General features: G+C 37.1%; 1 protein-coding gene across 1 annotated transcript in view; it reads right to left on the minus strand.

The window, feature by feature from the left end:
* The window catches only part of IDO2 (indoleamine 2,3-dioxygenase 2), a 148,121-nt gene that overhangs the window by 123,493 nt on the left and 2,128 nt on the right, over positions 1 to 22,500 (minus strand). Inside the window, exon 2 of the mRNA XM_053718129.1 lies at positions 19,438 to 19,533. Within this exon, the coding sequence (XP_053574104.1) occupies positions 19,438 to 19,533 (96 nt within the window). The remainder of the gene's footprint in view (positions 1 to 19,437; positions 19,534 to 22,500) is intronic.

The raw sequence follows: 22,500 nt of genomic DNA on the forward strand, positions 1-22,500 counted from the left end.
ACAAATACTCTGCTCTCATGGATATCAAACAATTGCAAACACAACACAGGTTTACCAAAAACAAAATCTTTGTTAAATGTATGTGTGGCACAATTATTGGTATCCCTATGAATTCATATGAAAAAAACATAATTTATGTAAGAACTTACCTGATAAATTAATTTCTTTCATATTGGCAAGAGTCCATGAGCTAGTGACATATGGGATATTACAATCCTACCAGGAGGGGCAAAGTTTACCAAACCTCAAAATGCCTATAAATACACCCCTCACCACACCCACAATTCAGTTTAACGAATAGCCAAGCAGTGGGGTGATAAAGAAAGGAGTTAAAAGCATCAACAAAGGAAATTTGGAAATAATTGTGCTTTATACAAAAAATCATAACCACCATAAAAAGGGTGGGCCTCATGGACTCTTGCCAATATGAAAGAAATGAATTCATCAGGTAAGTTCTTACATAAATTATGTTTTCTTTCATGTAATTGGCAAGAGTCCATGAGCTAGTGACATATGGGATATCAATACCCAAGATGTGGATGTTCCACTCAAGAGTCACTAGAGAGGGAGGGAATAAAAATAAATACAGCCATATTCCGCTGAAAAAATTAATCCACAACCCAAATAAATAAGTCTATTTTCATTTTGAAAGAAAAAAACTTAAATCAAAAGCAGAAGAATCAAACTGAAACAGCTGCCTGAAGAACTTTTCTACCAAAAACTGCTTCCGAAGAAGCAAATACATCAAAACAGTAGAATTTAGTAAACGTATGCAAAGAGGACCAAGTTGCCGCTTTGCAAATCTGATCAACTGAAGCTTCATTCTTAAAAGCCCATGAAGTGGAGACTGATCTAGTAGAATGAGCTGTAATTCTCTGAGGCGGGGCCTGTCCCGACTCCAAATAAGCTTGATGAATCAAAAGTTTCAACCAAGAAGCCAAGGAAATAGCAGAAGCCTTCTGACCTTTCCTAGGACCAGAAAATAAAACAAATAGACTGGAAGTCTTCCTGAAATTTTTAGTAGCTTCCACATAATATTTCAAAGCTCTCACCACATCCAAAGAATGTAAGGATTTCTCCAAAGAATTCTTAGGATTAGGACATAAGGAAGAGACAACAATTTCTCTACTAATGTTGTTAGAATTCACAACTTTAGGTAAAAATTGAAAAGAAGTCCGCAAAACTGCCTTATCCTGATGAAAAATCAGAAAAGGAGACTCACAAGAAAGAGCAGATAACTCAGAAACTCTTCTAGCAGAAGAGATGGCCAAAAGAAACAACACTTTCCAAGAAAGTAGTTTAATGTCCAAAGAATGCATAGGTTCAAATGGAGGAGCCTGTAAGACCTTCAGAACCAAATTAAGACTCCAAGGAGGAGAAATTGTCTTAATGACAGGCTTAATACGAATTAAAGCCTGTACAAAACAGTGTATATCAGGAAGTATAGCAATCTTTCTGTGAAATAAAACAGAAAGAGCGGAGATTTGTCCTTTCAAGGAACTTGCAGACAAACCCTAATCCAAACCATCCTGAAGAAACTGTAAAATTCTAGGAATTCTAAAAGAATGCCAGGAGAATTTATGAGAAGAACACCATGAAATGTAAGTCTTCCAAACTCTATATTAAATCTTTCTAGAAACAGATTTACAAGCTTGAATCACTGAGTCAGAGAAACCTCTATGACTTAGAACTAAGCATTCAATTTCCATACCTTCAAATTTAATGATTTGAGATCCTGATGGAAAAACGGACCTTGAGATAGTAGGTCCGGCCGTAACGGAAGTGGCCAAGGCGGGCAACTGGACATCCGAACCAGATCCGCATACCAAAACCTGTGTGGCCATGCTGGAGCCACCAGCAACACAAAAGACTGTTCCATGATGATTTTGGAGATCACTCTTGGAAGGAGAACTAGAGGCGGGAAGATGTAAGCAGGATGATAACACCAAGGAAGTGTCAACGCATCCACTGCTTCCGCCTGAACATCCCTGGACCTGGATAGATATCTGGGAAGTTTCTTGTTTAGATGAGAGGCCATGAGATCTATCTCTGGAAGACCCCACATCTGAACAATCTGAGAAAACACATCTGGATGGAGAGACCACTCCCCTGGATGTAAAGTCTGGTGGCTGAGATAATCCGCCTCCCAATTGTCTACACCTGGGATATGCGCCGCAGAGATTAGACAGGAGCTGGATTCCACCCAAGCAAGTATCCGAGATACTTCTTTCATAGCTTGGGGACTGTGAGTTCCACCCTGATGATTGACATAAGCCACAGTTGTGATATTGTCTGTCTGAAAAAAATTAACGATTCTCTCTTTAGCAGAGGCCAGAACTGAAGAGCCCTGAGAATTGCACGGAGTTCTAAACCCCTTGTGCTGTCAGAGATCCCCAAACAGCTCCCCAACCTGAAAGACTCGCATCTGTTGAGATCACAGTCCAGGTTGGCCGAACAAAAGAAGCCCCTTGAACCAAACGATGGTGATCTATCCACCATGTCAGAGAGTGTCGTACATTGGGATTCAAGGATATTAATTGTGATATCTTTGTATAATCCCTGCACCATTGATTCAGCATACAAAGCTGTAGAGGTCTCATGTGAAAACGAGCAAAGGAGATCGCGTCCAATGCTGCAGTCATGAGACCTAAAATTTCCATGCACATAGCCACTGAAGGGAATGACTGAGACTGAAGGTGCCAGCATGCTGCGACCAATTTTAAACGTCTCTTGTCTGTTAGAGACAGAGTCATGGACACTGAATCTATCTGGAAGCCTAAAAAGGTGACCCTTGTCTGAGGAATCAAGAAACTTTTTTGGTAAATTGATCCTCCAACCATGTTTCCAAAGAAACAACACTAGTTGATTTGTGTGAGATTCTGCAGAACGTAAAGACTGAGCTAGTACCAAGATATCGTCCAAATAAGGAAACACCCCAATACCCTGTTCTCTGATTACAGATAGTAGGGCACCCAGAACCTTTGAAAAAATTCTTGGAGCTGTTGCTAGGCCAAATGGAAGAGCAACAAATTGGTAATGCTTGTCTAGAAAAGAGAATCTCAGAAACTGACAGTGTTCTGGATGAATCGGAATATGAAGGTATGCATCCTGCAAGTCTACGTTTAGCAAGAGTAGAAATAGCCCCAACTTTGGGGATTTTTTTCCAAAACTCTATAGATTTTGCTGGTAAAGGATACAATTTTTTAAACCTTGAAGAAGGAATAAAAGAAGTACCTGGCTTATTCCATTCCCTAGAAATCATATCAGAAATAGCCTCAGGAATGGGAAAAACCACTGGAGAAACTACAGGAGGTTTAAAAACAGCATTTAAACGTTTATTAGACTGAACGTCAATAGGACTGGTTACCTCAATATCCAAAGTAATTAACACTTCTTTTAATAAAGAACGCATATACTCTATTTTAAATAAATAAGTAGATTTGTCAGTGTCAATGTCTGAGGAAGGATCTTCTGTCTCAGATAGATCCTCATCAGAAGAGGATAAATTATTATGTTGTTAGTCATTTGAAATTTCATCAGCTAAATGTGAAGTTTTAAAAGACCTTTTACGTTTATTAGAAGGTGGAAATGAAAACAAAGCCTTCATAATAGAATCAGAAACAAATTCTTTAAAATTTACAGGTATATCATGCACATCAGAAGTTGAAGGAACTGCAACTGGCAATGTACTATTACTGATGGAAACACTATCTGCATGTAGAAGTTTATCATGACAACTATTACAAATGACATTCGGTGGAATAATTTCTACAATTTTACAACAAATGCACTTAGCTTTGGTAGAACCGATGTCAGGCAGCAATGTTCCAGCAGAAACTTCTGAGACAGGATCAGATTGGGACATCTTGCACAATGTAAGAGAAAAAACAACATATAAAGCAAAATTATCTATTTCCTTATAGGACAGTTTCAGGAATGGGAAAAAATGCAATAGCATAGGCCTCTGATAGCAAAAAGCAAGAGGCAAACATACAAGGGGTATTGAAATAATGAAAAAGTTTGGTGCCAAGTATGACGCACAACGTAACGTAAACTCTTTTTGGCATCAAAAATAACCGGAAATGACACACTTGCGTCACTAATGATGCCGCCGTGTGAAAGGTCTTGGCGTCACGTATGATGCCGGAAATGACGAAGCTGCATCATAAACGTATTCTTTTGCGCCAAATAAATTTTCGCACCAAGAATGACGCAATAAAGTTTAGCATTTGACGCCCCCGTGGGCCTAATACCCGCAATTGCAAGAAGTAGTCAATTGAAAAAAGACTAAACCCCAGGTAAGAAATACATTTCTTAAAATGTTTACATTCCCCAAATATGAAACTGACTGAACCTGACTCATGGCAAATATAAGTACAATACATATATTTAGAACTTTAGATAAATGCATAAAGTGCCAAACCATAGCTGAGAGTGTCTTAAGTAATGAAAACATACTTACTAAAAGACACCCATCCACATATAGCAGATAGCCAAACCAGTACTAAAACAGTTATTAGTAGAGGTAATGGTAAATTGAGAGTATATCGCCGATCTGAAAAGGGAGGTAGGAGATGAATCTCTACGACAGATAACAGAGAACCTATGAAATAGACCCCCGTTAGGGAAATCATCGTATTCAAATAAGTGATACTCCCTTCACGTCCCTCTGACATTCGCTGTACTCTGAGAGGAATCGGGCTTCAACAATGCTGAGAAGCGCATATCAACTTAGAAATCTTAGCACAAACTTACTTCACCACCTCCATAGGAGGCAAAGTTTGTAAAACTGAATTGTGGGTGTGGTGAGGGGTGTATTTATAGGCATTTTGAGGTTTGGGAAACTTTGCCCCTCCTGGTAGGATTGTATATCCCGTATGTTACTAGCTCATGGACTCTTGCCAATTACATGAAAAAATAATATTTTAAGTATATTCCTATTGATATTTTAAATTTTTTAGTACACCTGGGTGACTAGGAAAAAGAAATTGTTCAAACACTTACTTTTTCACAGGGGTAAAAAGATGAGGTAACACATAGGCCAAATCCCCTTAGTCATTCATCAGGTTGTTGTTGGGAAGTGGCTATAAGAAAATAGCAAAAGCATTGAAAATGCCCATTTCCACCATTAGGCCAATAATAAAGAAGTTCCAGTCAATTTGAAATGTTATGAATCAAACTGGAAGTGTGTCTATATTGTCTCAACGCAGCGTGAAGAGGATGGTTTGAGTGGAAAAAATATCTCCAAGGATCACAGCTGGAGAATTGCAGAAGTTAGTTGCGTCTTGGGATCAGAAAGTCTCCAAAACTACAATCCGACATCACCTATATCACAAGTTGTTTGGAAGGGTTTCAAGGAAAAAGTTTCTACTCTTTTTCAAAAACAAACTCAAGTGTCTTCAGTTTGCCAGAAAATACTGGAATTTAAAATGGGATCCAAAACATACATCAAAATCAACACAAAAATTGTTTACTGGCCACAAAATCAAGGTCCTGCCATGGTCATCCCAACGTAACGTAACGTAACGTAAACTCTTTTTTGGCATCAAAAATAACCGGAAATGACACACTTGCGTCACTAATGATGCCGCCGTGTGAAAGGTCTTGGCGTCACGTATGATGCCGGAAATGACGAAGCTGCATCATAAACGTATTCTTTTGCGCCAAATAAATTTTCGCACCAAGAATGACGCAATAAAGTTTAGCATTTGACGCCCCCGTGGGCCTAATACCCGCAATTGCAAGAAGTAGTCAATTGAAAAAAGACTAAACCCCAGGTAAGAAATACATTTCTTAAAATGTTTACATTCCCCAAATATGAAACTGACTGAACCTGACTCATGGCAAATATAAGTACAATACATATATTTAGAACTTTAGATAAATGCATAAAGTGCCAAACCATAGCTGAGAGTGTCTTAAGTAATGAAAACATACTTACTAAAAGACACCCATCCACATATAGCAGATAGCCAAACCAGTACTAAAACAGTTATTAGTAGAGGTAATGGTAAATTGAGAGTATATCGCCGATCTGAAAAGGGAGGTAGGAGATGAATCTCTACGACCGATAACAGAGAACCTATGAAATAGACCCCCGTTAGGGAAATCATCGTATTCAAATAAGTGATACTCCCTTCACGTCCCTCTGACATTCGCTGTACTCTGAGAGGAATCGGGCTTCAACAATGCTGAGAAGCGCATATCAACTTAGAAATCTTAGCACAAACTTACTTCACCACCTCCATAGGAGGCAAAGTTTGTAAAACTGAATTGTGGGTGTGGTGAGGGGTGTATTTATAGGCATTTTGAGGTTTGGGAAACTTTGCCCCTCCTGGTAGGATTGTATATCCCGTATGTTACTAGCTCATGGACTCTTGCCAATTACATGAAAAAATAATATTTTAAGTATATTCCTATTGATATTTTAAATTTTTTAGTACACCTGGGTGACTAGGAAAAAGAAATTGTTCAAACACTTACTTTTTCACAGGGGTAAAAAGATGAGGTAACACATAGGCCAAATCCCCTTAGTCATTCATCAGGTTGTTGTTGGGAAGTGGCTATAAGAAAATAGCAAAAGCATTGAAAATGCCCATTTCCACCATTAGGCCAATAATAAAGAAGTTCCAGTCAATTTGAAATGTTATGAATCAAACTGGAAGTGTGTCTATATTGTCTCAACGCAGCGTGAAGAGGATGGTTTGAGTGGAAAAAATATCTCCAAGGATCACAGCTGGAGAATTGCAGAAGTTAGTTGCGTCTTGGGATCAGAAAGTCTCCAAAACTACAATCCGACATCACCTATATCACAAGTTGTTTGGAAGGGTTTCAAGGAAAAAGTTTCTACTCTTTTTCAAAAACAAACTCAAGTGTCTTCAGTTTGCCAGAAAATACTGGAATTTAAAATGGGATCCAAAACATACATCAAAATCAACACAAAAATTGTTTACTGGCCACAAAATCAAGGTCCTGCCATGGTCATCCCAGTCCCCTGACTTGAACCCCATAAAAAAGCTGTGGGGTGAACTGAAGTGGAGAGTCCACTAGCATTGACCTTGACATTTTAAGGATCTGGAGAGATTCTGTATGGAGGAATGGTCTCAGATCCCCTGCCATGTATTCTCCAACCTCATCAGACATTATAGGAGAAGACTCAGAGCTGTTATCTTGGCAAAGGGAGGTAGCAAAAAGTATTGACTAAAAGGGTGCCAATTACTATGCCACACATATATTTAACAATTTATTTTTCTGGATAAACCTGTGTTGAGTTTGCAAGTGTTTGATATCCTTGAGAGCTGAGTATTTTTTGTGTATTTTTAAGGAATAAAGACAATTTTTCAAAGCTGTCTTTGCTCATATTTATCAAGAGTGCCAATTTTAGTGGAGGGTACTGTGTGTATATAGGGTTGTTAATGGAGCTTATCGATATTAACAACCCAGGAGCTTCCCATAAGTCTAATATCTAGGTTATATTTCTATAACCCTCATCACCTGGTCCACATATAATGCTCTATACTTGAGGCCATGGACAAGTTGTCTCTCCACTAAAGACCCCCCCAACCCCGTGCCATTCTGACTTTCGGTCTTGCTGCATCGTTAGTGATGTGAAACACTGCACTTGTTATGATTCTAGAGATGTGGCATGCTTATTTTAACTATACTATTTTTTGTATTTCTTTGCAATAAATGGAGAAATATCCAGACTAAAGAGTAATAGTATAATATAGATCCAAAGCTTCATATTATTAGCCAACAGCTAGATTACGAGTTTTGCGTTGCGGCTTGTAACACTAAAAATATGGCATTTTCAGTGTTAAAACCACACCACAGCCATTACAAGTCTTGTCGGTATAGGTGTACCGCACACCTTTTAGCCTGTAACGCAACGTTAGTCCTGCACTCGTAAAAGTGACGTTTTTTTTCATGGGATTCCCATAGCGCCTGTATTACATGTTTTGCGGTGAGGCTAAAAAGTGAGCATTGCAGCCTATATCGACAAGATCTGTAACGCCATCTAAAGTCAGCAGTTATGAGTTTTACGCTACAAAGCTTTAACATAAAACTCATAACTAATGTGTCACAAAGTACACTAACACCCATAAACTACCTATTAACCCCTAAACCGAGGACCTCCCGCATCGCAAACACTATAATACATTTATTAACTCCTAATCTGCCGCTCCCGACTTCGCCGCAACTAAAAATTTTTATTAACCCCTATTTCGCCGCTCCCCGACATCGTCACCACTATAATAAAGTTATTAACCCCTAAACCGCCGCCCTCCCGCATCGCAAACACTATTTAAATATTTTAACAAAAGGAGGTACAAGACCACCAAAATTAACTGAGCAACAAGTGGCAGACGTACCAGGGAAAAAAATATATTAAAAATTAACTTTTATTGGTGCATTACAATAATGGAAAAACAAAACATTTAAAACCACAGGAAATAATTTTAACTTAAGTCAGGATAAACGGCAGAAGTAGTAATACCAGATTATATCATGATTGGAGGTGCAGGGTCTCCTCTAGTGAGATAAAAACTTTATATTACTAGCTCGTCTTAGAGAAAAGACCTAGGATGTAATGTTAACACATAGTCTTTAGACGGACAATTGATTATATAATCTCAGTACACTGGGCGGTAATATAATAAATAATTGAATGAAGTCAGGAAATGTATTTCAATTGTCAGAAATACGTTTTTGTATCAGTTTGTGTTTTAATTGAAATATTTTGTGTTCCAATTGAAATAATTCTGTGTGTGACACCAATAGATTTAACTTTTAGTAGGCAGCATCAATTGTTTAGGGATGTGGCACATAAACTGAAAGGCACTATTAAACGTCATAAGAGAACTAAGTGTGCCGTAGGACAACAAACATATAGAATTAAGCTATGAACTGTATTTCAAATAAGTTAATATAATGTATTTTAATGTATCGCTTGATATTTAAATCATGTGTGTTATTGAATGATTTTATGTTGTAGCAGTATATATTAATTGTTATTTGTAGTAGTAATCTGGCACGCCTACCGGATGACTCATCGCCAGTAAGGTCTGTGATTGGGACATTACAAAAAGCCGGTAAGGGCGCTAAAAATCAAAAGTTTTTTATACCTCTTGAAAAGGCCCGGCCGGAGTTCAGGGGAAACGCGTTAAGGAGTGTAAGGTGACCTGTGTACTTCTCCGTGTTCACGGCTACACAGTGTCTTCAGTAAGCAGTCCGGACGACAAGTGGACACTGAGGCCATATGCTGGGATCCAGTTTTTGTATCTTTAAATCAACATCTGCCACGGAGTTTATCTGTATCATCCTTACTTGAAAAGTGCCTGTTTTTATCTTGGAGCTAGTAAGTGCAACATAGTGTGTTGCGTGTGACCTGTTGTAAATAAAACTTCACTTGAATCGTACTCTCTCTGTGTGCGCTTCTATCTTTTCCTCTCTTACCCGCGATATAATCTCAGTATTGTATCAAGAGGGATCCTAATAGTGGAGTAGGGTCAGATTGAATCTGAAAGTATTATAGTGACACATATGGATTTGTGATTATGGCATATTGTGATTTACCATATACATGTAAGGTGAATTGTGTATTGTTTGAACAGGAATAAGGTAATTCAAAGTTTTCTTATAATATTCTTGCTTATCCTAGTATACAGTTCAAAGTCCTGTTTTGTGTATGTGTGAGAAAACCCACAGAGTTACTAATATCAGATCTGCTCTGATTTCATATTATATTATGCTTAAACCGATAACCTGACCTTTATGGAATAGATAATAAGTACAATACTAGAGTAAATATACTTGATTCCACAAGCACAATAGAAATATATTAGTAATAGCAGATATTATCTATCAGTAGTATAAAGTGCTAACATAGGAATCAATACAACTCTGTACTTGAAATAAGAGCAGATCTGATATTAGTAACTCTGTGGGTTTTCTCACACATACACAAAACAGGACTTTGAACTGTATACTAGGATAAGCAAGAGTATTACAAGAAAACTTTGAATTACCTTATTCCTGTTCAAACAATACACAATTTACCTTACATGTATATGGTAAATCACAATATGCCATAATCACAAATCCATATGTGTCACTATAATACTTTCAGATTCAATCTGACCCTACCCCACTATTAGGATCCCATTTGATACAATACTGAGATTATATAATCAATTGTCCGTCTAAAGACTATGGATTAACATTACATCCTAGGTCTTTTCTCTAAGACAAGCTAGTAATATAAAGTTTTTATCTCACTAGAGGAGACCCTGCACCTCCAATCATGATATAATCTGGTATTACTACTTCTGCCGTTTAACTTGACTTAAAGTGTCAGTAAACCTTAAAAATAATGTTATATAATTCTGCACATAGTGCAGAATTATATAACATTATATTAGCCAAACTTTCTAAAACATAATGTACCATTTTAATTTTAAAAAAAAACCGCTGTTTTACAGACCCGCTCTCTGCTCTCTGCTGAGCGGGTCTGTTATATTCACACAGCGCATCGGGCCAGCTGTATAGTCACAGCCCGGCCCGACAGTGCCATAAGACTAAGTGCAGCTCGCTCCTGCTGTCTGACAGCAGGAGCGAGCTGCACTTAGTCTTATGGCACGGTCGGGCCGGGCTGTGACTATACAGCTGGTCCGATGCGCTGTGTGAATATAACAGACCCGCTCAGCAGAGTACAGAGAGCGGGTCTGTAAAACAGCAGGGTTTTTTTAAAATTAAAAGCGTACATTATGTTTTATAATGTTTGGCTAATATAATTTTATATAATTCTGCACTATGTGCAGAATTATATAACATTATTTTTAAGGTTTACTGTCCCTTTAAGTTAAAATTATTTCCTGTGGTTTGAAATGTTTTGTCTTTCCATTATTTTAATGCCCCAATAAAAGTTAATCTTTAATAATTTTTTTCCCTGGTACGTCTGCCACTTGTTGCTCAGTTAATTCTAATTCACACAAGGGATTTTGAGTGCTGCTTATGTGTACATTTTTTTGGTGGTCTTGTACCTCCTTTTGTTAAAATAGCGACTAGTACACAGCACCTATATTATATATCATTATATTTTATTATGTTAGGAAGATATAAAATTTGCCTCCTTTCATGTAATTACTAGGAATTAGGTCCCTTGTATTCTTCAGTAGTGCCATTGCCCCCCCCCCCTTTTTTTGGTTAAACTATTTAAATATTATTAACCCCTAATCTGCCGTCCGCCCACATCGCCCCCGCTATACTAAAGTTATTAAGCCCTAAACCGCAAGCCACTATAATAAACCTATTAACCCCTAAACTGAAAGCCCCCCACAACTAAATAAAACTATTAACCCCTAAACCAAAAGCCCCCCACATCGCAATAAACTAATTTACACTAGTAACCCCTAAACCTAATGCCACCCTAACTTTATATTAAAATTTAAATTTCCCTATCTTACATTAAATTAAAACTTACCTTTAAAATTAAAAAAACTAAGTTTAAACTAACAATTAAACTAATATAATTATTAAACAAAATTAAACTAACTACCAATTAAATTAAACTAAACTATTCATTAAAAAAATCCTAACACTACTCGAATTAGCCAATAGAAATAGAGCTGCTTAAATTCTATTGGCTGATTTGAATAGCCAATAGGATTTTAGCAGCCCTAATTCCTATTGGCTGATTTAAATTTTTCAGCCAATAGGAATGCAAGGGACGCCATCTTGAATCGCATCCCTTGCATTGAAGATCCAGTGTACGGCGGCGACCGTATGAAGAGGATGCTCCGCGCCGGATGTCTTCAGGATGGACCCGCTCCACGCCTCTGGGATCAAGATAAAAGATGCCGCCTGGATGAAGATTCAAGAGGCCGTCTGGATGAAGACTTCTCGCCGCTTGGATCAGGACGTCGCCGCCAGGATGAAGATTGAAGAGGCCGTCTGGATGAAGACTTCGCTGGGATGAAGATCGTTCAAGCGGGACTTCAAAAACTGTAAGTGGATCGTCAGGGGGTTAGCATTAGGCTTTTATAAGGGTTTATTGGGTGGGTTTTATCTTTTAGTTTAGGGTCTGGGCAGTAAAAGAGCTAAATGCCCTTTTCAGGGCAATGGGTATCTTAGGTTTTTTAGATAGTTTTTTTTTTATTTTGTGGGTTTAGGGGGGTGAGGGTTTGTAATGTTAGTGAGTCTTAGTAATTTTTTTTTTTCAAAAAAAGAGCTGATATCTTTAGGGCAATGCCCTACAAAAGGCCCTTTTAAGGGCCATTGGTATTTTATTCTAGATTAGGTTTTTTATTTTGGGGTGTTTTTTTATGGGTATTAGAATAGGAATATTTTTTTTATTTTTGATAATTTGTTTGTTATTTTGTGTAATGTATATTTTTAGGGGGTGTTTTTTTTTTTAGCAAAAGAGCTGTTTAGCTCAGGGCAATGCCCTACAAAAGGCCCTTTTAAAGGGCCCCCCAAAAGGCCCTTTTAAGGGCCCCTGGTAGTTTGAGGGGTGGTAGTTTGTGTAGTGTAAGGGGGTGTTTATATTTTTTTTGGAGCAATAGAGCTGTTTATCTCAGGGCAATGCCCTACAAAAGGCCCTTTTAAGTACCCCCCAAAAGGCCTTTTTAAGGGCCCTTGGTAGTTTGGGGGGTAGGGGTTTGTATAGTGTTAGGGGGTGTTTGTATTTTTTTTTAGCTAAAGACCTGTTTATCTCAAGGCAATGCCCTACAAAAGGCACTTTTAAGGGCCATTGGTATTTTATTCTAGATTAGGTTTTTTATTTTGGGGTGTTTTTTTTATGGGTATTAGAATAGGAATATTTTTGATAATTTGTTTGTTATTTTGTGTAATGTATATTTTTAGGGGGTGTTTTTTTTTTTAGCAAAAGAGCTGTTTAGCTCAGGGCAATGCCCTACAAAAGGCCCTTTTAAAGGCCCCTGGTAGTTTGAGGGGTGGTAGTTTGTGTAGTGTTAGTGGGTGTTTATATATTTTTTGGAGCAAAAGAGCTGTTTATCTCAAGGCAATGCCCTACAAAAGGCACTTTTAAGGGCCCCCCAAAAGGCCATTTTAAGGGCCCTTTGTAGTTTATTCTAGAGTAGTGTTTTTTTATTTTGGGGTGTTTTTTTTTAACGGGTATTAGAATAGGAATAATCTTTATTTTTTTGGGATAATTTCTTTTTTTTTATGTAATGGTAGGTTTTTTATTTCTTGTAATGTTAGGTTTTAATTCACAGGTAAGTTTGTATTTATTTTAACTAGGTAGTTAGTAAATAGTTAATAACTATTTACTAACTAGTCTACCTAGTTAAAATAAATACAAACTTACCTGTGAAATAAAAATAAAACCTAAGCTAGCTATAATGTAACTATTAGTTATATTGTAGCTACCTAAGGTTTTATTTCACAGGTAAGTATTTAGTTTTAAATAGGCATTATTTAGTTAATAATTGTAAATTTAATTTAGATCTAATTTCATTATGTTAAAGTTAGGGGATGTTAGGGTTAGGGTTACGTTAGGGTTAGGTTTAGGGGTTAATATAGTTTCATTTAGGTTGTTGCGAAGTTGGGGTCTGGTGGTTTAGGGGTTAATAGGTATTATTTAGTTAATAATTGTATGTTTAATTTAGATCTATTTTAATTATGTTAAAGTTAGGGGGTTAGGGTTACGTTAGGGTTAGGGGTTAATAGTTTAATTTAGGTTGTTGCGATGTGGGGGGGCTGGCAGTTTAGGGGTTAATAGTTTTATTTAGTGGTAGTGATGTGGGAGGCCAGAGGTTTAGGGGTTAATAGCTTTATTTAGGTGGCGGCGATATTGGGAGCGGTGTAATAGGGGTTAATAACTTTAAAATAGTTGCGGCGATGTTGGGGTGCGACGGATAAGGGGCTAATAACGTTAGTATAGTGGCGGCGATATCGGGAGCGGCAGATTAGGGTTAATAATTTTATTTAAGTGGCGGTTATATCGGGAGCGGCAGATTAGGGGTTAATAACTGTAGGCAGGTGTCGGCAATGTCAGGGGCAGCAGTTTAGGGGTGTTTAGACGTGTATGTTAGGGTGTTAGGTTTAAACTGTAGTTTCTTTGACATCAGTGGGGCTACGTTACGGAGCTTTTGTTTCCTTTTTTGGCGGGCTCTCCCCATTGATGTCTATGGTGAAAGCGTGCACGAGCACGTCAAAACATTGCTGCTTTTGTGTGCGGTATGGAGCTCAACGCAGCCATATCGCCCGCACAAGCTGGGGTTTTTTAAACTTGTTATGGCAGCACTATAGGAAATTAAATAACGTAACTTTTGTTGCGTTCGTTAATTTCTCCATAGCGCTCAAAACTCGTAATCTAGCTGTTAGTTATTTATTATACTCAAGGATTTATTCTAACCGACTTACTAGTCATTTAGCCATATGTAAATACATGTATTTATGTTTGAGTTGGCTTGATTTGTTTTATTTGAAGCCCCACATAGTGATATTAGACTCAATAATAACCAGCCTCCCCCTGACATGCTTCACTTGACCCATTACGCTCCCTTATATGCAGGTGCAGCTTGACAATTCCTACTACTTAACGTACTTATTAACACATACTTCTAGCCTCCCAAGAGGTGATACAAGTATTATGCACATGTTATATTTGACTCCCACTTTTATACATTAGGATCACAATGTTTTTTTGTTGTTGTATATGGTCACCTACTCTTTAAACAATCCCAGGATCCTGATTTATATGTGGTTTTCCACTCTTCAAAATTGATAATTCTATAAAGTCCAAAAGAGGCCTGAGCTATTTCATCTATATAACTCCCTATGCCTATGCATGTTATAACCATAGATTGAAGTCCAAAAGTGGCTTCCTTTAGAGAGGGGAGATTTACTAATTTACATGTTTAAAAAGAATGTTAAAAATGAGGTTACGTTACATATTATTTGCTCTTTGTTTTATAGTCCAATATTGTGGTCTCACCATTTGACAAGGTTATACAAGAGATTTATCTACGTCTATACAAGACAGCCATGGCATTGATTGTAAATTATAAAAAAAAAAAATTTGATAGCCCTCAAGCAAACATGTTTTCCATCACAATCAAAAAGACGAAAAACACCCCTTATCGCTTAAGCACTACAGTTAGTTCGCCACTCATAATGTAGCCCTTAATAGGTTTTAATGAGTAAAACCAGTTATTAAAAATACAAATATAAACATGAATTCAGAATTTCCTATACATGCAACACTCTGCTCAAACTATAACAAGTCATTTGGGACACATTAAAGGGACTTTAAACACTAAATAAATACTAGATAAAATGATGCATTCAAAGAAAAGACCTGCTGATATGAACATGCCCCTTTTTTGTTTTAGTCTTTGGACATTTGCAAAAAATTTTGAGACCCAGTTGGGAGTTTTGAAGGGAAGCAACTGCTTTGTGTGCCATCTAGATACTTGAGATTGTTTCACCCTGCCATTGTCTACCTGCATTTGGATTTGTATGCATTGTACTATCTCTTGTGGACATTTATGGAACTTGTATACAAAAGCTAAGTCTGTATTTTTTGTCAATATAGTCTATTTTGTGTATGGGTACTAGCGCCCCCTAGGGGGTTCATAGAATCCTAGGTGTTTATTCAAAGAAAATATTAGTCTGAGAATAACATGTTGATGTATTTTTTTAAAGGGATACTAAACCCAATTTTTTTCTTTCATGATTCAGATAGAGAATGCAATTTTAAGCAACTTTTTAATTTACTCCTATTATCAACTTTTCTTCATTCTCTTGCTATCTTTATTTGAAAAAGTAGGCATCTAAGCTAAGGAGCCAGCCAATTTTTGGTTCACTTGTTTATTGGTGCTGTCCAATCAGCAAGGACAACCCAGTTTGTGAACCAAAAATGGGCCGGCTTCTAAACTTACATTCTTGCTTTTCAAATAAAGATAGCAAGGGAATGAAGAAAAATTGATAATAGGAGTAAATTAGAAAGTTGCTTAAAATTGCATGCTCTATCTGAATTATGAAAGAAAAAATTTGGGTTCACGACTATCAACCCTCATCAAAAGCGTAATAAACAAGGACCAAGTAGGGTTCATATCGCAAAGAGAGGCCCCAGATAACATTAGAAAAGTTATAGATCTGATAAATCTGACGTCAACCAGAGGAGCGCCTTCTCTGTTCCTAACTCTGGATGCGGAGAAGGCATTCGAAAGGGTCAATTGGGATTATATGTTAGCAGTTTTAGATAAAGTAGGAATAAGGGGCCCATTCCATGTGGCACTGAGAAAGTTATATTCAAGCCCAGACGCTTTTATCAGACTCTCCGGATATCAATCAAAGCAAATAACAATTAGAAATGAAACTAGGCAGGGCTGTCCATTTTCCCTGCTGCTATTTGCGCTATGTATTGAACCCCTTGCTCAGAGAATTAGGGATAAACTTGATATAAAAGGAATTAGAGTGGGAGAAAAAGAATACAAAATATCATTATTTGCTGATGATGTCATCCTCGCAGTCACTAAGCCTCTACTTTCCCTCCCGGTAATTTATTCTGATATAGGTAAATTTGGATTATTGTCGGGATACAAGGTAAATGAGAGTAAATGTAGATATTCATTTGCCTAACCATACTAAAAAATTATTGGAGATAAATTTCGCCTTCACCTGGGCAAAGACCTCTATCAAATACTTAGGCATTCACCTTACGAACAATGTTCACACACTTTATAAAGAAAACTATGCTTCTCTGTTCACACAGATTAAAGGTCTGTTATCTAAGTGGGCTAAACATAAACTCTCTTTATATGGCAGAATTATTTCTATCAAAATGACGGTATTACCTAAAATCCTTTATTTATTCCACTCACTCCCGATAAATGTACCGATAACAAAGTTACACAATATGCAGAAGGAAATTCTCAAATTTATATGGCAGGGGAAATGAGCGAGAATCAACAAAGATATTATGACTAAACATTTAATTAATAACTAGTTAATAACTTTAAAATAGTTGCGGCGATGTTGGGGTGCGACGGATAAGGGGCTAATAACTTTAGTATAGTGGCAGCGATATCGGGAGCGGCAGATTAGGGTTAATAATTTTATTTAAGTGGCGGCGATATCGGGAGCGGCAGATTAGGGGTTAATAACTGTAGGCAGGCGTCGGCAATGTCAGGGGCAGCAGTTTAGGGGTGTTTAGACGTGTATGTTAGGGTGTTAGGTTTAAACTGTAGTTTCTTTGACATCAATGGGGCTGCGTTACGGAGCTTTTGTTTCCGCGATCGCAGGTTTTAGATTTTTTTTGGCAGAATTATTTCTATCAAAATGACGGTATTACCTAAAATCCTTTATTTATTCCACTCACTCCCGATAAATGTACTGATAACAAAGTGTCCTATTATTATGCGGCTAGAATGGCTCAGACTATCCATTGGCATAAGAAGATTAACGCTCCACAATGGGTCCAATTAGAAGCAGACATCATGGGGATAGGAAGGATAGACAGACTACTTTGGGCAGATAAAAAAAATAGACCTCATTCTTTAAGACAGTATCTGGAAATACACCACACCATTCTTTTATGGGACAAACTGACAAAGGCCTTTCCATTAATCAATATTCGTTCCAAGGTAACACCTCTGGTACCCATCAATTCAATAATAAACTCGCAAATACAGAGAAAGTTGGAAAACAAGGGCTTGTACCGTATTGCAGACACAATTGTACACAACAGGATATTAACATACGAACAATATGAAGAACTAGGAGATCCTGACAGAAACCTATGGTTTCATTATTTGCAACTCAAATCCTGGGTACAGGAAATATTAGGAAACACAATGACGTCAAACAACACTATTTTTGAGTTATTATGTATATCAAGGGAGTATAGGAAAGGTGCAATTGCTTTACTATATCCAATATTTAACATTAAAGATAGGGGTAAAAAAAACAGCACCATGATAAAATGGGAAAAAGATCTAGGCAGGTCATGGCCAGTAGAAACCTGGACGAAAAACATTCAGAGAGGTCTAACATTTTCCCCCAACGCATCGCTAAGAGAAAACTATCTCAAAGTGTTGCATAGATGGTATATCTACCCTACTAGATTTGCTAAGGCAGAGGAACGGGAATATCATCTATGTTATAGAGGTTGCAGAGAAATGGGTACTTATATGCATATGTGGTGGTATTGTGACGGGGTCAAACGGTATGGGATTTTATCTCATCATATTTAAGTGTAATATTAGAGAAAGAAGTAGCTCTTACTCCAGTGCAGGCCCTGTTACACTTCCCTCTAGAAGGACCTCTAAAGAAGCACTCCAAACTAGTGAGTATAATATGTACTGTAACGCGCATGAGTATTGCCAAATACTGGAAAACTGATATCCCCTCTTTTGATTATATTGAAAAGAGAATTGAATACCACTATAATATGTCAAGCGCTACAGCAGAACTCCTGAACACTAAAGAACACTTTTTTGAGCATTGGGAACCTTATATTATGTAATTTGAAGGGGTAAGAAGAACAAGACAGAACACCACATAAATCCCATCAAAGGATATGCTGCCCAGGAGGCGAACTAAAGTAGGATGAGTCCCCTCTTAATATAGAATTATTTAAGTCAAGCAACAACTTATCTTTTAATGGGGTTGACGAGACAGTTGGTGGGGATATTATGAGAGGGCAGAATTCAACTGTAATTTGTTTTGAGACAAGATGCCTAGCGGTTGTATTAAGAAATAATTATCTGAGTAAAAATCTGATGTATCTACATTGCCTAAGACACTTTTACAAACTGTGCTACTTTTGTTTATGACTATGTTCGTACTAAAATGTTATATTTTGTAAACTCAATAAAAATGATTTCAATTAAAAATTTGGGTTCAGTGTCCCTTTCAGTTTTATTGCCTGTTTAAATATGGACACAATAGGTGTTAAGTTTTAGTGTATATAAAACAATGGGAGCTGCCATATTGTAACTTAGGTTACATTCTCTGCTGTGGCCAATTAGGGACATGTATAAATAGGTTACTAGATTGTGCAGCAAATGGCTGTGTGTATTATAACAGTGTTCTGCAGGAACTGAAAATGTTTCAATTTCAGAAAAGAATTACAGGAAAAGGGGACAACATAAAATACGAAAGGATATTGTAGAGTTTTTTTTATATATATACGATTTATAATATTATATTACATTACTATCTCAAAGTGTTTAATCTGACATGCAACTTAAGAATTTTCTCTTAATTAATACAAACTGTACATTTTTTATATTAATTTATTGAGAAAGTTTAGATTAGTGCAGAGATATTTTGTATACTTAGGTGAACAAGTGCTAGAAATGATACAGGACACTGGACATATTCAGTTGTGTGACTAGATTTTGTAATAATATAAATAGTTTTTTCAGAATTGAAATTATTTACAAAAATCTTTTATTAATATCTCACCTTCCTGACTTTATCTCTCAGCTGCTTGCTCTCAATCAAGGCAGGTAAATTTTCTGCAATATTCATCCATGGTTCATAATATACAGGAAGATTTGTCTGCAATAAATAAAAGAAGTTAAACTACTTTCTTTAAATTGATTTTAAAATTCTGCTTTTGCATACTAACATGTTTTTTATTTTCATAAATACATAGTAAAACAATAAATATATAGATAACAAAGTAATGAGTGTAGTACAGTTGTTCACACAAGTAGTATTTTAGGGTTTGTGGGGAAAAGTATTGAAATTAATTCAATATTCTCCATAAAGTAAAATGAAATTTTTCCACAAAGGGGCCAAGAGGAAAAGTCCTAGCCTTGTCAAACCTTTAACTCAGATCCCTTGTAAACCCTCATTGGAAAGAGGTGAATCTCCTCTTTCAGTTGAGGAGTCAGTTGAACTTCTATCTCCTGAAAAACATAACGGCTAGATTATGAGTTTTGCGTTATGAGCTATGCGGTGCTAGCGAGCAGTTTTCTCTCACTGCTCACTTACATACAGCGCTGGTATTACGAGTTTTTACAAACCCGGCGTTAAAAGACAAAAAGTCAGCGTAGAGCAAAATTTAGCTCCAAATCTCACTTCAATACCCGCGCTGCTTAAGTCAGCGGTGAGCTGGTGTAACGTGCTTGTGTACAATTTCCCCATAGGAATCAACGGGGAGAGCCGGCTGAAAAAAAGTCTAACACCTGCAAAAAAGCAGCGTAAAACTCACTAACGCAGCCCCATTGATTCCTATGGGGAAATAAAATGTATGTTTACACCTAACACCCTAACATGAACCCTGAGTCTAAACACCCCTAATCTTACACTTATTAACCCCTAATCTGCCGCCCCCGACATCGTCGACACCTGCATTATATTTATTAACCCCTAATCTGCCGCTCCGGACACCGCCGCCACCTACATTATACTTATGAACCCCTAATCTGCTGCCCCCAACATCGCCGCCACCTACATTATATTTATTAACCCCTAATCTGCCGCCCCAATGTCGCCGCCACCTACCTACATTTATTAACCCCTAATCTGCCGCCCCCAACATTGCCGCCACTATAGTAAACATATTAACCCCTAAACCGCTGCACTCCCGCCTCGCAAACATTAGTTAAATATTATTAACCCCTAATCTGCCGCCCCTAACATCGCCGCCACCTACCTACATTTATTAACCCCTAATCTGCCGCCCCCAACGTCGCCGCCACTATACTAAATTTATTAACCCCTAAACCTAAGTCTAACCCTAACACCCCCTAACTTAAATATAATTACAATAAATCTAAATAAATATTAATATCATTACCTAAATAATTCCTATTTAAAACTAAATACTTACCTATAAAATAAACCCTAAGCTAGCTACAATATAACTAATAGTTACATTGTAGCTAGATTAGGGTTTATTTTTATTTTATAGGCAGGCAAGTTTGTATTTATTTTAACTAGGTAGAATAGTTATTAAATAGTTATTAATTATTTAATAACTACCTAGTTAAAATAAATACAAAAGTACCTGTAAAATAAAACCTAACCTAAGTTACAATAACACCTAACACTACACTATAATTAAATAAATTAACTAAATGAAATACAATTACCTAAATTAAATTAGCTAAAGTACAAAAAAAACAAACACTAAATTACAGAAAATAAAAAACAAATTACCGATATTTAAACTAATTACACCTAATCTAATAGCCCTATCAAAATAAAAAAAATGCCCCCCAAAATAAAAAAAAAACCCTAGCCTAAACTAAACTACCAATAGCCCTTAAAAGGGCCTTTTGCGGGGCATTGCCCTGAAAAGAGCATTCGGATGGGCATTGCCCTTAAAAGGGCAGTTAGCTCTTTTGCAGGCCCAAACCCTAACCTAAAAATGAAACCCACCCAATACACCCTTAAAAAAATAGAAAAAATCCAATTGGCTAATGCAATCAGCCAATAGGATGGAAGTTCAATCCTATTGGCTGATCCAATCAGCCAATAGGATTGAGCTTGCATTCTATTGGCTGATTGGAACAGCCAATAGAATGCAAGCTCAATCCTATTGGCTGATTTCATCAGCCAATAGGATTTTTTCTACCTTAATTCCGATTGGCTGATAGAATTCTATCATCCAATCGGAATCTAAGGGACGCCATCTTGGATAACGTCACTTAAAGGTACCTTCACTCAGTAAGAAGATTCCGGATGAAGAGGATGCTCCGCGTTGGATGTCTTGAAGATGGACCTGCTCCGCAATCTCCTACTCTCCTCCTCTTTTGTTCACATTCCCGTTTACAAGACTTCTCCATGCCTCGCTCCACAAGACCCTCCCCTAGTTTTAGCAGCTTCAAGCACTCCCTAAAGACTCTACTATTCAGGGATGTATACAACGAACACTAACCTTTCCTAACTCCATCACTTTCCCCTTGATCCCCTTAGAATGTAAGCCTATGGGCCCAGCTGTTTATAGATTGCCTTCATAAGAGCCGACTACAACAGTGAAACTCTCGGCAGGGCCCTCTACCCATTTGATCCCTATAAATGTTATTCTGTATACCAACTATGTTTATAGCGCTGCGGAATCTGTTGGCGCTCTACAAATGCCTGTTAATAATAATAATAATAATAATAATAATAATAATAATAAAATGCCCCTTTAGGGGCAATGGGTAGTTTAGGATTTTTTAGTGTTAGTTTTTTTTTATTTTGGGGGGTTTGTTGGGTGGTGGGTTTTACTGTTAGAGGGGGGACTTAGTATTTTTTAAGGTAAAAGAGCTGCTTAACTTAGTGGATTGTCCTACAAAAGGCCCTTTTAAGGGCTATTGGTAGTTTAGTATTAGATTAGGGGGTGTTTTTATTTTAGGGGGGCTTTATTATTTTCATAGAGATAAGGTTTAATTTTTTTTATTTTTGATAATTTGGTTTATTATTTTATGTAATGTTAGACTTTTTTTTATTTTTGTAATCTTAGATTAATTTCATTTTAGGTTTTTTTTATTTTTAAAGGGACACTGTACCCAAAAATTTTCTTTCGGGATT

Source organism: Bombina bombina, chromosome 6 (genome assembly GCF_027579735.1).
Source record: "Bombina bombina isolate aBomBom1 chromosome 6, aBomBom1.pri, whole genome shotgun sequence".
NCBI lineage: Eukaryota > Metazoa > Chordata > Amphibia > Anura > Bombinatoridae > Bombina > Bombina bombina.